Genomic DNA, 15201 nt, shown 5'->3' with positions numbered 1-15201 from the left:
TCTGTTCACCATGGGACGAGACAGGGATGTCCCCCCTGCTGTTTGCACTTGCGATTGAGCCGTTGGCCATCGCATTGAGAAGTTCGGGAGCATGGAAAGGAATAGTGCTGGGGGGGGGGGGGAATAGAGCATAGGGTGTCCTTATATGCCGACGACTTGCTGCTGTATGTGTCGGAGCCGAGTGCGTCAATAGGAGGAATATTGGAGCTACTGCGGGTATTTGGGTCTTTCTCGGGGTACAAGTTGAACCTGGACAAGAGTGAGTACTTTGTGGTGTCTTGGCCGGGGGTGGGCGCAGGGGTGGGGGGCTGCCATTCCGTAGAGTAGGGACTCATTTTACGTATCTGGGGGTGCAGATTGCCCGGGAGTGGGGGAGGCTTCGCAGGTACAACATCACTAGTTTGGTGGGGAGAGTGAAAGCCGATCTGGCAAGGTGGGACGGCCTTCCTCTGTCACTGGCAGGTCGGTTACAGGCGGTTAAAATGAATATGTTGCCGCTATTCCGGTTTATTTTTCAACGCCGATTTTCCTGCCAAAGTCTTTTTTCAGGGAGATTGAGGGAAAGATTACCTCATTCATATGGGGAGGGAAGGTGGCCAGAGTGAGAACGGTGCTGCTACAGAGGGGAAGGCAGGCAGGGGGTTTGGGTCTCCCGAACTTGTACTACTACTGGGCGGCGAATGTGGAGAAAGTGCGGAGCTGGGTCAGAGGGGTGGATTCTCAGTGGGTCAGAATGGAGGAGAGTTTGTGCAGGGGCAGCGCCGCTCCCGGTAGCTCCGGGGAAATATTCAGGGAGTCTGGTAATAATAGCTTCATTGAAAATCTGGAGGCAGTTTCGGCAACACTTCGGGTTGGGTTTAGGGTCAAGGGAAATGCCGATTCGGGGGAACCACAGATTTGAGCCAGGGAGATGGGATGGAAGCTTTCGGAAATGGGAAGAGAAGGGGATTAAGACGCTAAAAGATTTGTTTCTTCGGGGTCGGTTTGCAGAATTGAGGGAGCTGGAAGCGAAGTATGGGCTAGAGCAGGGGGAAGGGTTTAGGTACATGCAGGTTCGGGATTTTGGCAGGAAGGAGATACAGAGCTTCCCAGAGGAACCGGCCTCCACATTGCTGGAGGAGGTGTTGACGACAACCGGCGAATCACGTTCATATGTTTTGGTCCTGTCCAAAGCTAGGGGAGTACTGGAAGGTGGTGTTTAGGGTAATTTCCAAGGTGGTGCGTGTGAAACTGGACCCGGGTCCCCAGGAGGCCATATTCAGGGTGTCGGACCAGCCAGGGTTGGAAACGGGAGCGGAGGCAGATATCATAGCCTTCGCCTCGTTGATCGCCCAAGGCGGATCCTGCTGGGATGGAGAGCAGTCTCTCCACCCAGTGCCCTGGCGTGGCGGGGGACCTGTTGGAATACTTGACTCCTGAGAAGGTTAAGTTCGAACTGAGGGGAAGCTCGGAGGGGTTCTACAAGTCATGGGCACTATTTATTATGCACTTTCAAGAACTGGATAACATTGGACATTAGTGGGGGGGGGGGGGGGCTGTGTAGATTAAGGGTGACTATGGGTAATCCCGGATTCCTTTTTGTCATTTGTTTATGTAAACATGTGGGCTGAGGTTTGGGGGGTTGGTGGGCGGATGGGATCGTTGTTATTATGGGGATTGACAGATCTTGCTGATTACTGTTTATTGTTGATGGGTGCAAATGTGGGAGAAAATGTGAAAAAGGAGGAGAATTTAAATTTTTTTAAAAACGTGCCACTTTATCCTAATATGATTTGGGCTCAATTTCTTAATTAAAAAAAAAAATTGTAATCATCTATTATTTTTAAAACCAAATCTCAAAAAAAAAGAGTGCCATTTGCTGCAAATTTTCAGCATCAAAATACTCACATCTGATTTTCAACTTGGAACATAAAGAATTAGGTCACAAGATCAAAATTATCCTGAAGGGTTTAGCAGCTTTATAAAATAGAAAATGAAATTAGATACCCAAGATGTTTATTGAAATACATGTACTTACGTATATGAAGATAAACTGCTGTCATAGGTTGATGTCACCCCATAGGTTTCTTCATTAAATCTGAACATGTCATTGGGATCCCAACCATTAGACTGAGGAAAGAAAGATAGGATTTTAAACCAGCAAGAAATAAATCCCTTCCAACAACTTTACTTTTCAACACAAGAAGATAATACATAATTCAGAGTTACAAATATGCTCACACAAACCATTGCCTTTAATTCCCCTGAAGCAAAAGAGCAAAATTAAATGAGTAGGTCAAAAAGAGTGCCAGAGGCAGTATGATCAGGATCTCAATGATTAAATGTAAGTAATGCCCAATTATCAATATAGACATTGTGCTTCTTTGTTGGAAGCAATGGTTTATATAAAATTCACCTCAATGCTTTAAGTTTGAACCATACCATTTGATTCGCAGCCAGTACATCTGGCCAGAAAATTGAGTAAAATTTAGAGTGAAGCATCACAATTCCACAAAAAAGGAGCAAGTGGTCCAGAACAAAGATAAACAGGAGCTTTCGGAGAGTTGCAGATTTCAATCTCAAAGACTGAGGAACAGCATAACTATGGAAGGTAGTCCAACATTCTTCGATTGGCACAAAATAGAGCAGTATAAATGAAGAATTCACCCTGTTCATATAGAAACCACTGGTGGAATTCTGAAACCAGTAAAATTCCCTTCAACTATTAAGATTTAACCTTTTGATTAGCTAACAGATTGCCATTTCAATTGACAAACTGAGCTTCAGAATTGTTATTATTTTAGACAAATTGCCCTATTTGTTTTCAAGTTGCTTTCCTCTCCAAAATGGGCAGTGTGGAAAGGTTGCAGAAGAAACAATGTAGTCAAGTGATACATTAGGAAAAGTTAGACTAGGTACTATAGACATTAAAGTTTAAAAGTGCCATAATATGTTACTGATTACTTAAGATTTCTTTTTGCCGACTTCCGGGTGCGGCTATGCAGAGCTAGGTCGCATATTCGGCAGCTCCTGCTTGGAACGGACTTTTGGGCTCTTTTACAGGGCCCCCACGGCATTTGTTTGACATTTCCCGGTGTGAGAAGAAGGCTGCAATATTCCCCCGACAGTGTCCCCCAGGAAGGGTATGTCTCTGGGTTGCCAGATACGGCAGAAACAGTAAAAGATTTGGCTGCAACTGCAGGATAAACAGGGCCTCTTCCAGCATGCAGGCGGGGGAAGGGCAAGCTTAAAGCTGCAAGCTGACCTGAGGGCCTGTATCAAAAGTGAATTCTAGCAGCAGAGGGAACAACTGTGAAAAGACCTCATCAAGGCCACTGAAGGGACTTCCGGTTGCGGTGATACCTAGCTAGCCGCACGCTTCGGCGACTCCAGCTCCGACGGACCTTCGGGCTCTTTTAAGAGCCCCAACGGGGAATTTTTCGACGACGCAACCCGGTGTGGGGTGTGTGAGAAGGGAGTCCCCCCCAAACGAAGGAGGAAAAAACCGACGGCGGCGGCTGCAGCGCGAGGAATCGTCGACCAAAGGGTCAGAAAGAGAGAAGTACAAGATGGCGGCGGAGAAAGCGCAGGCGACATGGGGGCCTGAGCAGGATGAAATTGTGAGACGGTGCGTGGAGCTGCTGAAGAGGGAGGTGCTGACCCCGTTGCTACAGGCAATTGAGGGGCTCAAGGAGACATTAAAGACCCAGGAGACAGAGCTCCGCGTGGTGGAGCAGAAGGTGACAGATATTGAGGACGAGATCCTGGGCCTGGCGGTTAAGACACAGACGCACGAGGCACTTCATAAAAAGTGTACTGAAAGGATCGAAGCCCTAGAAAATGGAGCGCAAAGGAAGAACCTTCGGATACTGGGTCTCCCTGAGGGTGTGGAAGGAGTGGACTGTGGAGCGTACGCAAGTACGATGCTGAGCTCACTGATGGGTGCTGAGGCCCCTACGGGCCCCTTGGAGGTGGAGTGGGCAAATCGGATTCCGGCGAGAAGACCAAAAGCAGGAGAACCACCCAGGGCGATAATCGTGCGATTTTACCGTCTTAAGGATAGAGAAGAGGTCCTGAGATGGGCTAAAAAGGTGCGGAGTAGCAGATGGGAAAATGCAGTGGTACGGGTATACCAGGATTGGAGTGCGGAGGTGGCGAGAAGGAGGGCGAGCTTCAACCGAGCCAAAGAGGTGTTGCATAAAAAGAAGGTGAAGTTCGGGATGCTGCAGCCGGCAAGACTATGGGTCACGTATCAGGAGAGACACCATTATTTTGACACGGCGGAGGAAGCATGGACCTTCATCAAAGAAGAGAAATTGGATCGGAACTGAGGGACTGATGCTGCAGGAAATGTTATTGTTAATGTTATGGTTGAAGTTAATTGAGAAGTAAATAGGGAAGGGGGGAGACATTGGGGAAATGTGGGCGCCGGTGAGGGGGGAAAGACGGGACATAGTTGGAGAATGGGGAAGGGGAGGGGGAGGGGAAAGGGAGCTGCGCCATAAGAGGCGGGTCAGGTAAAGGGATGTTCCCGCGCCAGAAAGAATAAGGCGGGAAGACAGGCGCAAGGCGGATGGGAGTTCCCCACACGGGGGGGTCGAGGAGTGAGCAGGAGTAGCCGGGGTCAGTTGAAGTCAGCTGACTTACGGAATTAATATGGGGGGAGCAATCATGCTAGAAAGAGATCTAGCGGGGAGGGGGGGGGGGGGACAACTGGGTTGCTGCTGCGGAAATCCAAAAGGAAATGGCTAAAGAGTGGGTGGGCGGGGATGGTGTGCGACGCTGGGGGAGCGAGCGGGAGCGCGGAGGCGGGATATGGGACTGGCCTAGAGAAGGTAATGGCTAGTCGACACGGGAGGGGGGCAGGTAGCCCCCTAGTGAGGCTGATCACGTGGAACGTGAGAGGCCTGAACGGACCGATAAAAAGGGCCCGAGTGCTCGCGCATTTGAAAGGACTAAAGGCAGACGTGGTTATGCTCCAAGAGACGCGCCTACAGGTGGCGGACCAAGTTAGGCTAAGGAAAGGATGGGTGGGACAGGTGTTCCACTCAGGACTGGACGCAAAGAATAGAGGGGTGGCCATTTTGGTGGGGAAACGGGTAGCATTTGAAGCAAAGAACATCGTAGCAGATAGCGGAGGTAGATATGTAATGGTGAGTGGCAGGCTGGAGGGAATGGAGGTCGTGTTGGTTAATGTGTATGCCCCAAACTGGGACGATGCGGGATTTATGAGACGGATGCTGGGGCGTATACCGGACCTGGAGGTAGGAAACTTGATTTTAGGAGGGGACTTTAATACAGTGCTGGACCCGGGGCTAGATAGATCCAGCTCAAGGACCGGAAGAAGGCCGGCAGCAGCCAAGGTACTTAAGGGGTTTATGGACCAAATGGGGGGAGTGGATTCATGGCGATTTCTTAGACCTAGGGCTAGGGAGTTTTCCTTCTTCTCCCATGTCCATAAAGTGTACTCCCGGATAGATTTTTTTGTTTTGGGAAGGTCGTTGATCTCTAGGGTGGAAGAAGCTGAGTACTCAGCCATAGCGGTTTCGGATCATGCCCCACATTGGGTGGACCTGGAATTAGGAGAGGAAAGGGAGCAGAGAACACTCTGGCGATTAGATGTGGGACTGATGGCGGATGAGGGAGTGTGTGCAAGAGTGCGGGGGTGTATTGAGAGATACCTGGAGGTCAATGACGACGGCGAGGTCCCTGTGGGAGTGGTATGGGAAGCACTAAAAGCGGTGGTCAGAGGAGAGCTGATCTACATTGGGGCCCACAAAAGGAAAACAGAGACCAAGGAAAGGGAAAGATTACTGGGGGAGATTTTAAGGGTGGATAGGGAATTTGCAGAGACCCCGGAGGAGGAATTGTACAGGGAGAGGAGACGCCTCCAGATGGAATTTGACCTTCTGACCACCAGAAAGGCGGAGGTACTGTGGAGGAAGGCACAGGGGAGGAGGTATGAATATGGGGAAAAGGCTAGTCGCCTGTTGGCTCATCAATTGCGAAAGAGGGCAGCAGCGAGGGAGATAGGAGGAATTAGAGCCGAAAGGGGAGACACGGTGCGAAGGGCAGGAAAGATAAATGAGGTGTTCAAGACCTTCTATGAGGAACTGTATAGGTCTCAACCCCCCAGAGGGAGAGGAGGGGATGCGGCAGTTCCTGGACCAATTGAGGTTCCCGAAAGTGGAGGAGCGGGGGGTGGTAGGCCTGGGGGCACCGATTGGGGTGGACGAGGTTATTAAGGGACTGGGAAGCATGCAAGCAGGGAAGGCCCCAGGACCAGACGGGTTCCCGGTGGAGTATTACAGAAAATATGTGGACTTGTTGGCCCCGTTGATGGTGAGGACGTTCAATGAGGCCAGGAAAGGGGGGACTCTACCCCCGACGATGTCGGGGGCGACGATATCGTTAATTTTGAAGAGGGATAAAGATCCGTTGCAGTGCGGGTCCTATAGACCCATTTCATTATTGAACGTGGACGCCAAATTGTTGGCAAAGGTACTGGCATCGAGGATAGAGGACTGTGTCCCGGGGGTGGTGCACGAAGACCAGACAGGGTTCGTAAAAGGGAGACAACTGAATGTTAACGTGCGACGACTATTAGGGGTGATAATGATGCCCCCAGTGGAGGGGGAGGCAGAGATAGTGGTGGCAATGGACGCAGAGAAGGCATTTGATAGGGTGGAGTGGGAGTATTTATGGGAAGTGTTAAGGAGGTTTGGGTTTGGGAACGGGTTTATTAGCTGGGTTAGACTTCTTTATGGGGCTCCAACGGCAAGCGTAGTTACAGGTCGACATAGATCGGAGTATTTCCGACTATATAGGGGAACAAGACAGGGATGCCCGCTGTCTCCATTGTTGTTCGCGTTGGCAATTGAACCTCTGGCCATGGCGTTGAGAGACTCCAGGAAATGGAGAGGGGTGATTAGAGGGGGAGAAGAACACCGAGTCTCGTTATACGCGGATGACCTATTGTTATACGTGTCGGACCCAGCAGGGGGGATGATAGAGGTTATGCAAATTTTGAGGGGGTTCGGGGATTTCTCGGGGTATAGGCTAAACGTGGGGAAGAGTGAATTATTTGTGATACATCCAGGGGACCAGAGTAGAGAGATAGAAGGCTTGCCTCTAAGGAAAGTGGAAAGAAACTTCCGATACCTGGGGATTCAGATCGCTAGGAGCTGGGGAACCTTGCAGAGACTTAATCTGACACGGTTGGTAGAACAAATGGAGGAGGACTTCAAGAGGTGGGACATGCAGCCTCTATCGCTGGCGGGCAGGGTGCAAGCAATTAAGATGATGGTCCTCCCGAGGTTCTTATTTGTATTTCAATGTCTCCCTATACTAATCACCAAGTCCTTTTTTAATAAAATAGACAGGAGCATCACGAGCTTCGTGTGGGCAGGGAAAGTTCCGAGAGTAAGGAGGGGGTTCCTTCAGCGTAGTAGGGACAGAGGAGGATTGGCACTACCGAACTTGGGCGATTACTATTGGGCCGCCAATGTGGCAATGATACGTAAATGGATGATGGAGGGTGAGGGAGCGGCGTGGAAAAGACTGGAGAGAAAGTCCTGTAAAGGGACGAGTTTAGAGGCGCTGGTGACGGCGCCGCTACCGATCTCACCTAAAAAGTTTACCACGAACCCGGTGGTGGCAGCAACATTGAATATCTGGGGACAGTGGAGGCGACAGAGAGGGGTGCGGGGAGCCCTGGTGGGGTCCCCAATCAGGAACAACCATAGGTTCGCCCCAGGAAGAATGGATGGAGGATTTCAGAGCTGGTACCAGTTGGGAATTAGGAGGGTGGGAGATTTATTTATAGATGGGACTTTTGCGAGCTTGGGAGCATTGGAGGAAAAGTATAATTTGCCCCGGGGAAATTTCTTGAGATATATGCAGGTGAGGGCGTTTACTAGACAACAGGTGAGGGAATTTCCGTTGCTCCCGACACAGGGGATACAGGACAGGGTGCTTTCAGGTGTGTGGGTCGGAGAGGGCAAGGTGTCAGAGATTTACCGAGAGATGAGGGAAGAGGGGGAGAAGTCGGTGGGCGAACTAAAAGGAAAGTGGGAAGAAGAACTAGGCGAGGAGATAGAGGAGGGTATGTGGGCTGATGCCCTAAGCAGGGTAAATTCCTCTTCCTCATGCGCCAGGCTTAGCCTGATTCAATTTAAGGTGCTACATAGAGCACACATAACGGGAGCAAGATTGAGCAGGTTCTTTGGAGTGGAGGACAAATGTGGGAGGTGTGGCGGGAGCCCGGCAAACCACGCACATATGTTTTGGGCGTGCCCGGCACTGGAAGGGTATTGGAAGGGAGTGACGGGAGTGATTTCGCGGGTGGTGAAGGCCCGGGTCAAACCAGGCTGGGGGTTAGCTCTATTTGGAGTTGCGGAAGAGCCGGGAGTGCAGGAGGCGAAAGAGGCCGACGTTGTGGCCTTTGCGTCCCTAGTAGCCGCCGCGGCGCAGGATCCTACTCATGTGGAAGGAGGCGAAACCCCCCGGACTGGAGGCCTGGGTAAATGATATGGCGGGGTTCATTAAACTGGAGCAGATAAAGTTTGCTCTGAGAGGATCGGCTCAAGGGTTCACCAGGCGGTGGCAGCCATTTCTCGACTACCTAGGGGAACGTTAGAGGGAAGACAGATGACCAGCAGCAGCAACCCAGGGGGAAGGGAGGTTTAGTTTAGTTTAGGTCAAAGATAAAGGGGTTTTGTTACCTGTGTATTGTTAAAAATTTCTGTATTGTTATTGTTGCGTTTGCTTTGTAAGAGGGGAAAAATTGTTGTTTGGGAAAAAAATTTCAATAAAACATATTTTTTTTAAAAAAGATTTCTTTTTGCCTTTATGAAAGCACCCAAGTATCTTTTCAGCTGCAAAATAGACCATAAAATATGTAAGAGCTAACAGGCTTCTAGTACCCCAAAGGCAACTCAATTTAAAACCAACAGTGCCCGAACAATGCAGATAGCCTGGCTGCTATTATAATGTAATTTTATTCCCTTCCTAAAACAAAACGGACTGGATGGAAAAAGTGTGAGGGAAGAGAATTAAAATATATTTTGGCTATTTTAATACTGATCTAAATTCATAATTAAAATGTTTACCACATCTGATTCCAGAGCTTCCAAATCTTCATTGGTGCCATCACCACCATCCCATGGTTCCAGATCTTTGTCTTTATGCTCACCATTTAGTCTAGAGCCTATGGCAGCATCAGTGAAAGCATCTGAAATAGCAATTAAATACATTCATGATTTTTTAAGCCAACATGTTATCGGCTGTGTCAAAAGAATTTTAACTATTAGTTAAAACAATTATGAAATTAAATTACCTCATTTTGCATAAATCTCTTGATATTTCTACATAATAATAGCTAGAGACCACAGAAACACCAAGACCATGGTTAGAAAGTTACTCCCAAGTCTACAAATTTAGCAATTACATTTTTATTTCAAATATAGTGCACCAAACTAATATAGAATTGAATTACTGGGCAGCTTTATCCATTTTATTTTTTACACTGCACTGACATACATGAGAATGTTAATTTTATTAGAAAACAACAGGATCAATTACAAATTAGCAGTCCAAGTGTCCGGTTTGCTATATTCTATCATGGATTATTCATACATCATTTTAGTGATATTGTAGTGGGAAGTACAAATAGAAATTGAAAATGCCACTACATTTGTATTTCTAGTCAAATTGAGCATAGAACATAGTGCAGAAGGAGGCCATTCGGCCCATCGAGTCTGCACCGACCCACTTAAGGCCTCACTTCCACCCTATCCCCATAACCCAATAACCCCTCCTAAACGTTTTGGATACTAAGGGCAATTTAGCATGGCCAAACCACCTAACCTGCACGTCTTTGGACTGTGGGAGGAAACCGGAGCACCCGGAGGAAACCCACGCAGACACAGGGAGAACGATATGAGCATTAATATGAAATTCACATTTAAATTTTCATGCACTCAAATTTAGAAAGTTGATTATAGGAGAGTTTAAAAAGCAGTAATAACATGTACCACCAAATAGAAAGATAGGTTTGAATCTGATCTCTTCTCGTTCCCAACCCGAGTGGTGCAAAGCAAGAAATTCTGAACAGAGGTCAAAGAAGCTCCAAATAGAGAAAAGTAGAGGTAAGCAGATTAATCCACCAAGATTGCCATTGTGTACATCACACTTGCTACTCAAAGACTGGAAAAATTAGACCAGCTGCCCACCTGTCCTCAATGTTAAACCTTGCAACACAATGGGAAGAAAATGTGGAAAGCATGGGCCCTTCATTGGATAATAAATGCTCAGCAGAAAGATGTTTAAATACAAAATACGCTAAAAACATCATATTCATGATTTTTTAAAATCAGACGAAACGTTTTGCAACACACACAACACACACACAGACTAAACTCAAGGTGTCAAACACATGACTGCTGAAAGCATATATTAAGTAGACAAAATCAACAGTCGCTATTACGGATTTGACACTTTCAGCTCTGAAGACCACACCATATTAAGTTCATGAAAATTGTTTGTGCTGCTGCATTAGTTCCATCCCATTTTTCTTCTGCAAATCTTCCTGAAGTACACAATCCATACTCCAATGACAGAACAATGTGACCCGTACTGATAGCATTCTGAAATGCATTCCGAATGGGATGCAACAGCAAACTATGATGACATTGCCCCATCTACCTAAAAGTTGGATAGCATCTGGTCTCCACTTGTACTTTGGTGAGATGGAAACCCATGAGTGGAAAAGTTAGCCGTTGCCCATATTTTGGCCAGGGGTAGTGTGAAGCAGATGTAGGTAATGCAGTTAGTTCAGAGTCAGCTGATTTCTGCTAGGGTGGCAATTAGATTATTACAATGAACCTCAGTGCCCCTGGGCTCAGCAGGAGGGGAAAAGTGGTCAGCAAAGAATCACAATTATGATCACAGTCTAATTTCCTATGCTGTAAATGGCATGTGCGTGAATGGATTCATGGGAAGACAGAATCCCTAAATTGGTATTATTCCATTTGAAGTAGCACATATGAAAAATACCCATTTTTGTCAGTGTTAATAGAACAGTAACACAAGAGTCAGTGCTTTCAGGATCTGAGGGGAGAAACTTAACAGAAAAGCACAATTTGAGAGACTGGAAGAGGTAATCAAATTTAGAACAGTATTTAACATTATGCACACACATTGAGCATTACAAGGTGATTCAAAAAGGGATGGAAGAGTCTCATCTTAAATAAAAAATAGACAGCATATGACACAAACATCACAACTAACAGGGTTAGATGTACAAAGTCACAGCAAAGCACTGATTTATTCCTGGTCAAGGGCAAAAGTGGGGTTACTGGGTTATGGGGATAGGGTGGAGGTGTTGACCTTGGGTAGGGTGCTCTTTCCAAGAGCCGGTGCAGACTCGATGGGCCGAATGGCCTCCTTCTGCACTGTAAATTCTATGATAATCTATGAAAAGTTAAGAATTGAAGTGAAAGTTATTGATCGAAAACTGCATGACGCAGCCGTAACATGCAGATGTCTTTCTATTTGATGCATCACGTTTCCACCAGCAAAAATGAGATATACAGAAGCTTGACCAACTTTTCAAAGCATTGCAGCACAGAAGAGGGGCTTTTGATTCATTAGGAATGTGTCAGCCCTCATTCAGTCCAATTCTTGCTCCTCCCCCAAACCCCTTTTAAAATTTTAATTAAATATTTATCCATTCAACCTTCAAAAGGTGTCATGGTTTCTTTTAAACATTATACACCTGAATTCTACTTGTAAATTCTCAAGAACTTTCCCTTTGTTCTTTAGATAATCTTAAACTATGGCTTATAGTTTTGGAAGGCAGAAAAAGTTATCTTTATTTACTTGACTAAAACCTCTCAATTTCTGAGTGCCTCCATCAAATCTCCTCTTAAGCCCCTCATGAAAGCAGCCCGTTTCCTTGCTGGATGCTTATTTGGCAAGTATCCCAGCACAAGGCTTCATGCTTTGAATTACACCAGGTTTATACGTGCTAGATCATAACTGCCAGTAGTGTCCAAATTTATGATGCCACCAACCATATCCAGAGCCCTTGGCTGCAGGAGACCTGTTTCAGACTCTGATCAGTACAGACATCAATGCAATGCTGTAACATTTGCTGCAAGTACATTAACAGCTAATATTATACTAAAAGACAGAATAGACAGAAACAGTAACCGCTAATCTGCCTCTACTTTCTTTCAGGAAAGCTGCAACACTTATGCATAGGGATGATATTCCAGAGTACCAAACAAGCTCATTTCTCTCTCTCTCCTCCCCCCGCATGCATCTCATGCAACACTACCATACATTAACCATGGGTCAGACGTGAACTGTACCTATATTTATTTAGCACAATTACTTCTATTCTTTCTGTCACTTAATTTTACTTGTCATTTATTTCCTCCTTCAGCATTTGCTTTCCTAAGAATCTAACAAAACAATTGCCCCCAATACTGCCACTTAACCTTTCAGTACCCACACCTTTTTTAAAAATATTTTTTTATTCTCCTTTTTCACATTTACTCCCAAATTTACACCCAACATCTCTTGAACGTATTAATTTTTTTTTAATGTATTCATTCTTGGGATGGGGCATTGCTGGCTGGGTCAGCATTTGTTGCCCATTCCTAATGGAGTGGCTTGCTAGCCATTTTCAGAGGGGAGCCGTTAAGAGCCAACCACATCACTAAGGAAGGCAAATTCCTTCCCTGAAGGACATTAGTGAGCCAAATGGGTTTTTCAACAATCGACAATGGTTTCATGGACTCATTAGACTTGTAATTCCAGATTTTTGTATTGAATTCAAATTCCACCATCTGCCACGGGACCCCAGAGCATTACTCTGGGTCTCTGGATTACAAGTCTAGTAACAATACCACTACGCCACCGCCTCCCCTACAACTCTCCATTGCAGGGAATTAACAGAAAGCTTTCTTTTTACCTGGCATTCTAATGATGGGTCATCACCCCCAATGTCATGGCTAATTTCTTTGGGAAAGATGAGGAACTTTCCTCAGTGCTTATTTGAGTTCCAGCGGTGTTGAAAAGAAACTGCAATTGACTGTTTTTTAAGAAAAGAAAATACAACCCGAAACCTGTATTTTTTATGAATTCGAGCTATAACTTGGTTCATGTTGCCAAAACACTAGTCCATTGCAATCATCATCTTGAACACAAATTGGAAACGCACAACATGGGTCAAATGGAGTCAAGCCTAGTGTTAATTTAAATACAACGTAAATTTGGTAACACCTCTTTTATTTGAATTGTATTCAACAGTGCTTTGCTGTTGCTAAATGACACCAACCTCATGATCCAAAGGTTCAAAGTATCTCATGAATATTGACGGTGCGTTCTTTAGGCTAGAACAACTTATTTGATATTGTATATTATTTTCCAAATCACCGAGAGGTAGTCTTCAAGAAGCTATTTATGCTTATAAACTCATTCAGCGAACCACATCGACCTTTTATTTACCAATGTAACATTATAATCAAAATAATGAATGCATTTTCCACTGACTCAGCATTCCCATTAAAGCAATAATTGCAAGTTTTGCGTAGATTACAGGAATCACTCCAATCCCTCAAGTAATTCTACTACAAGTAAACTGTACAAAGTGCAAATAGACTTCAAGTTGTATTTGTACAGCAACCGTAAATTCAAGTTTCACCATGGCAATGGAAAGAGGCAACGCACTGTAGAAGGTGGCAGAAGTGACATTCATTCATTCTACTGGCTCTACGAGCAACTGGAAAAATATCACTAGAATAGAATTTGTTTGGTTTACAGTATATCAGGGATCCGAAAATGCTGTGACAGTGCAATTTAAGAAAGGCCAGTTTATTGACTTAATCTGCTCAAATAGCCCAGCATCAGTACTTGCTACAAAATAAAAACAGCATACAGAATATGTCACTTCCCCCAAGAAATGCCTTTTGAAATATTATAGGCATATCCATGTGCTTTGTACAATCGCTGAGCATGCTAAATAAGCTGAAAATCTTTTGTTTCATTTTAGCAACATTACACAGTCCTAATCACTGCTGAAAAACTGCATCGTTGTTTGAATACTGAAAATGATATTCTGAAGTCAGATTCGACTCAAAATGTTAACTCAATTTCCCCCTCCACAGATGCTGCCAGACTTGCTGAGTATTTCCAGCATTTTTTGCTTTTATTCTAAAATTCTCTTGAATCTTTCAGGGCAATTTGCTGAAATAGACTTCAGTATTTCCAATGTATATTTTCCCTTTGTTTTTGTGTCATTTTTAAATTATGATGTACTGGAACAAATGCTTTAAAAAATACAGATTTAAAATTTTTCAAAAGGAAAAGTTGCAGTATTATTTCCATGTTCTCTAGTTAAATTTAATGCTCATTATTTTACTGTATTTAGAAGTCTACCAACTTTTTTTTTTAAACTGTGGCTTGCAAATGCTAATACCATCTTAATAAAATCTGACACTAGAATATTGCTGCACGTCTTTTTGCAAGCGGGCTCTTTTCTTGGGGGAAAAAAGAGCAACTTAAAAATGAAACGCTTTTTTAGTTTGCCAAATTAGGTAGCTCTATGTAAAATGCTATTCACTCCATAGTGAATCAAAGGCAAGTAGTTTCTTTCTGGAATGTAAGCCATCACATCTTTCTGTTATTGGAAATTATGACGTTTATACAAGTTAATGCCCATTTTTATACAATTGTATTGTATATAATTTAAGGTGTACACTCTTGTCTCCAACTAAAAGTCATTTCGCATGAATGCCAATAGGTATTTACAGAATGCTCAGTTTTAATGTTCACCATGGTAAAGTTGGTTTGACAGTACATTCCCCAGTAAGCTCATCAATTCAGACTACAAATCCAAATGAATTTTTCTTGAAGCAGATATTGAATATTTTTAGTAGTTTAGGGGTCATTTGAATTTTAACATGCAAATATTGAAGATGTACTGCCACTTTAATATGGTTCATATGCAGATGATGTTAATCTTAGAATCGATTTCAAACAAATGGGGCAGTGTTAATATACACACACATGGTATAAAAACAAAGTAAACATCAGAATTACCTGTTTCAGATGGAACTACAGAGATCAGAAAGAGAAGGTGGAAAAAAGAAACAATATCAGTAAAACAAATATATATTAAGGATCAAGATGAACAATCTGCCTGTCAGGTATAAT

The 15201-nt window shown here is 44.8% G+C and overlaps 1 protein-coding gene across 1 annotated transcript in view; it reads right to left on the bottom strand.

Moving 5' to 3' along the window:
* LOC140406342 (ataxin-2-like) overlaps nt 1-15201 on the bottom strand; it is a 195925-nt gene that overhangs the window by 94889 nt on the left and 85835 nt on the right. The window contains 2 exon segments of the mRNA XM_072494465.1: nt 2018-2109; nt 9090-9211. Of these exon segments, the coding sequence (XP_072350566.1) occupies nt 2018-2109; nt 9090-9211 (214 nt within the window).

This window comes from Scyliorhinus torazame, chromosome 1, assembly GCF_047496885.1.
Source record: "Scyliorhinus torazame isolate Kashiwa2021f chromosome 1, sScyTor2.1, whole genome shotgun sequence".
NCBI classification, from domain to species: Eukaryota; Metazoa; Chordata; class Chondrichthyes; order Carcharhiniformes; family Scyliorhinidae; genus Scyliorhinus; species Scyliorhinus torazame.
Note: the sequence above shows the minus strand (reverse complement) of the source record. Positions and strands in the feature narration are given on the sequence as shown.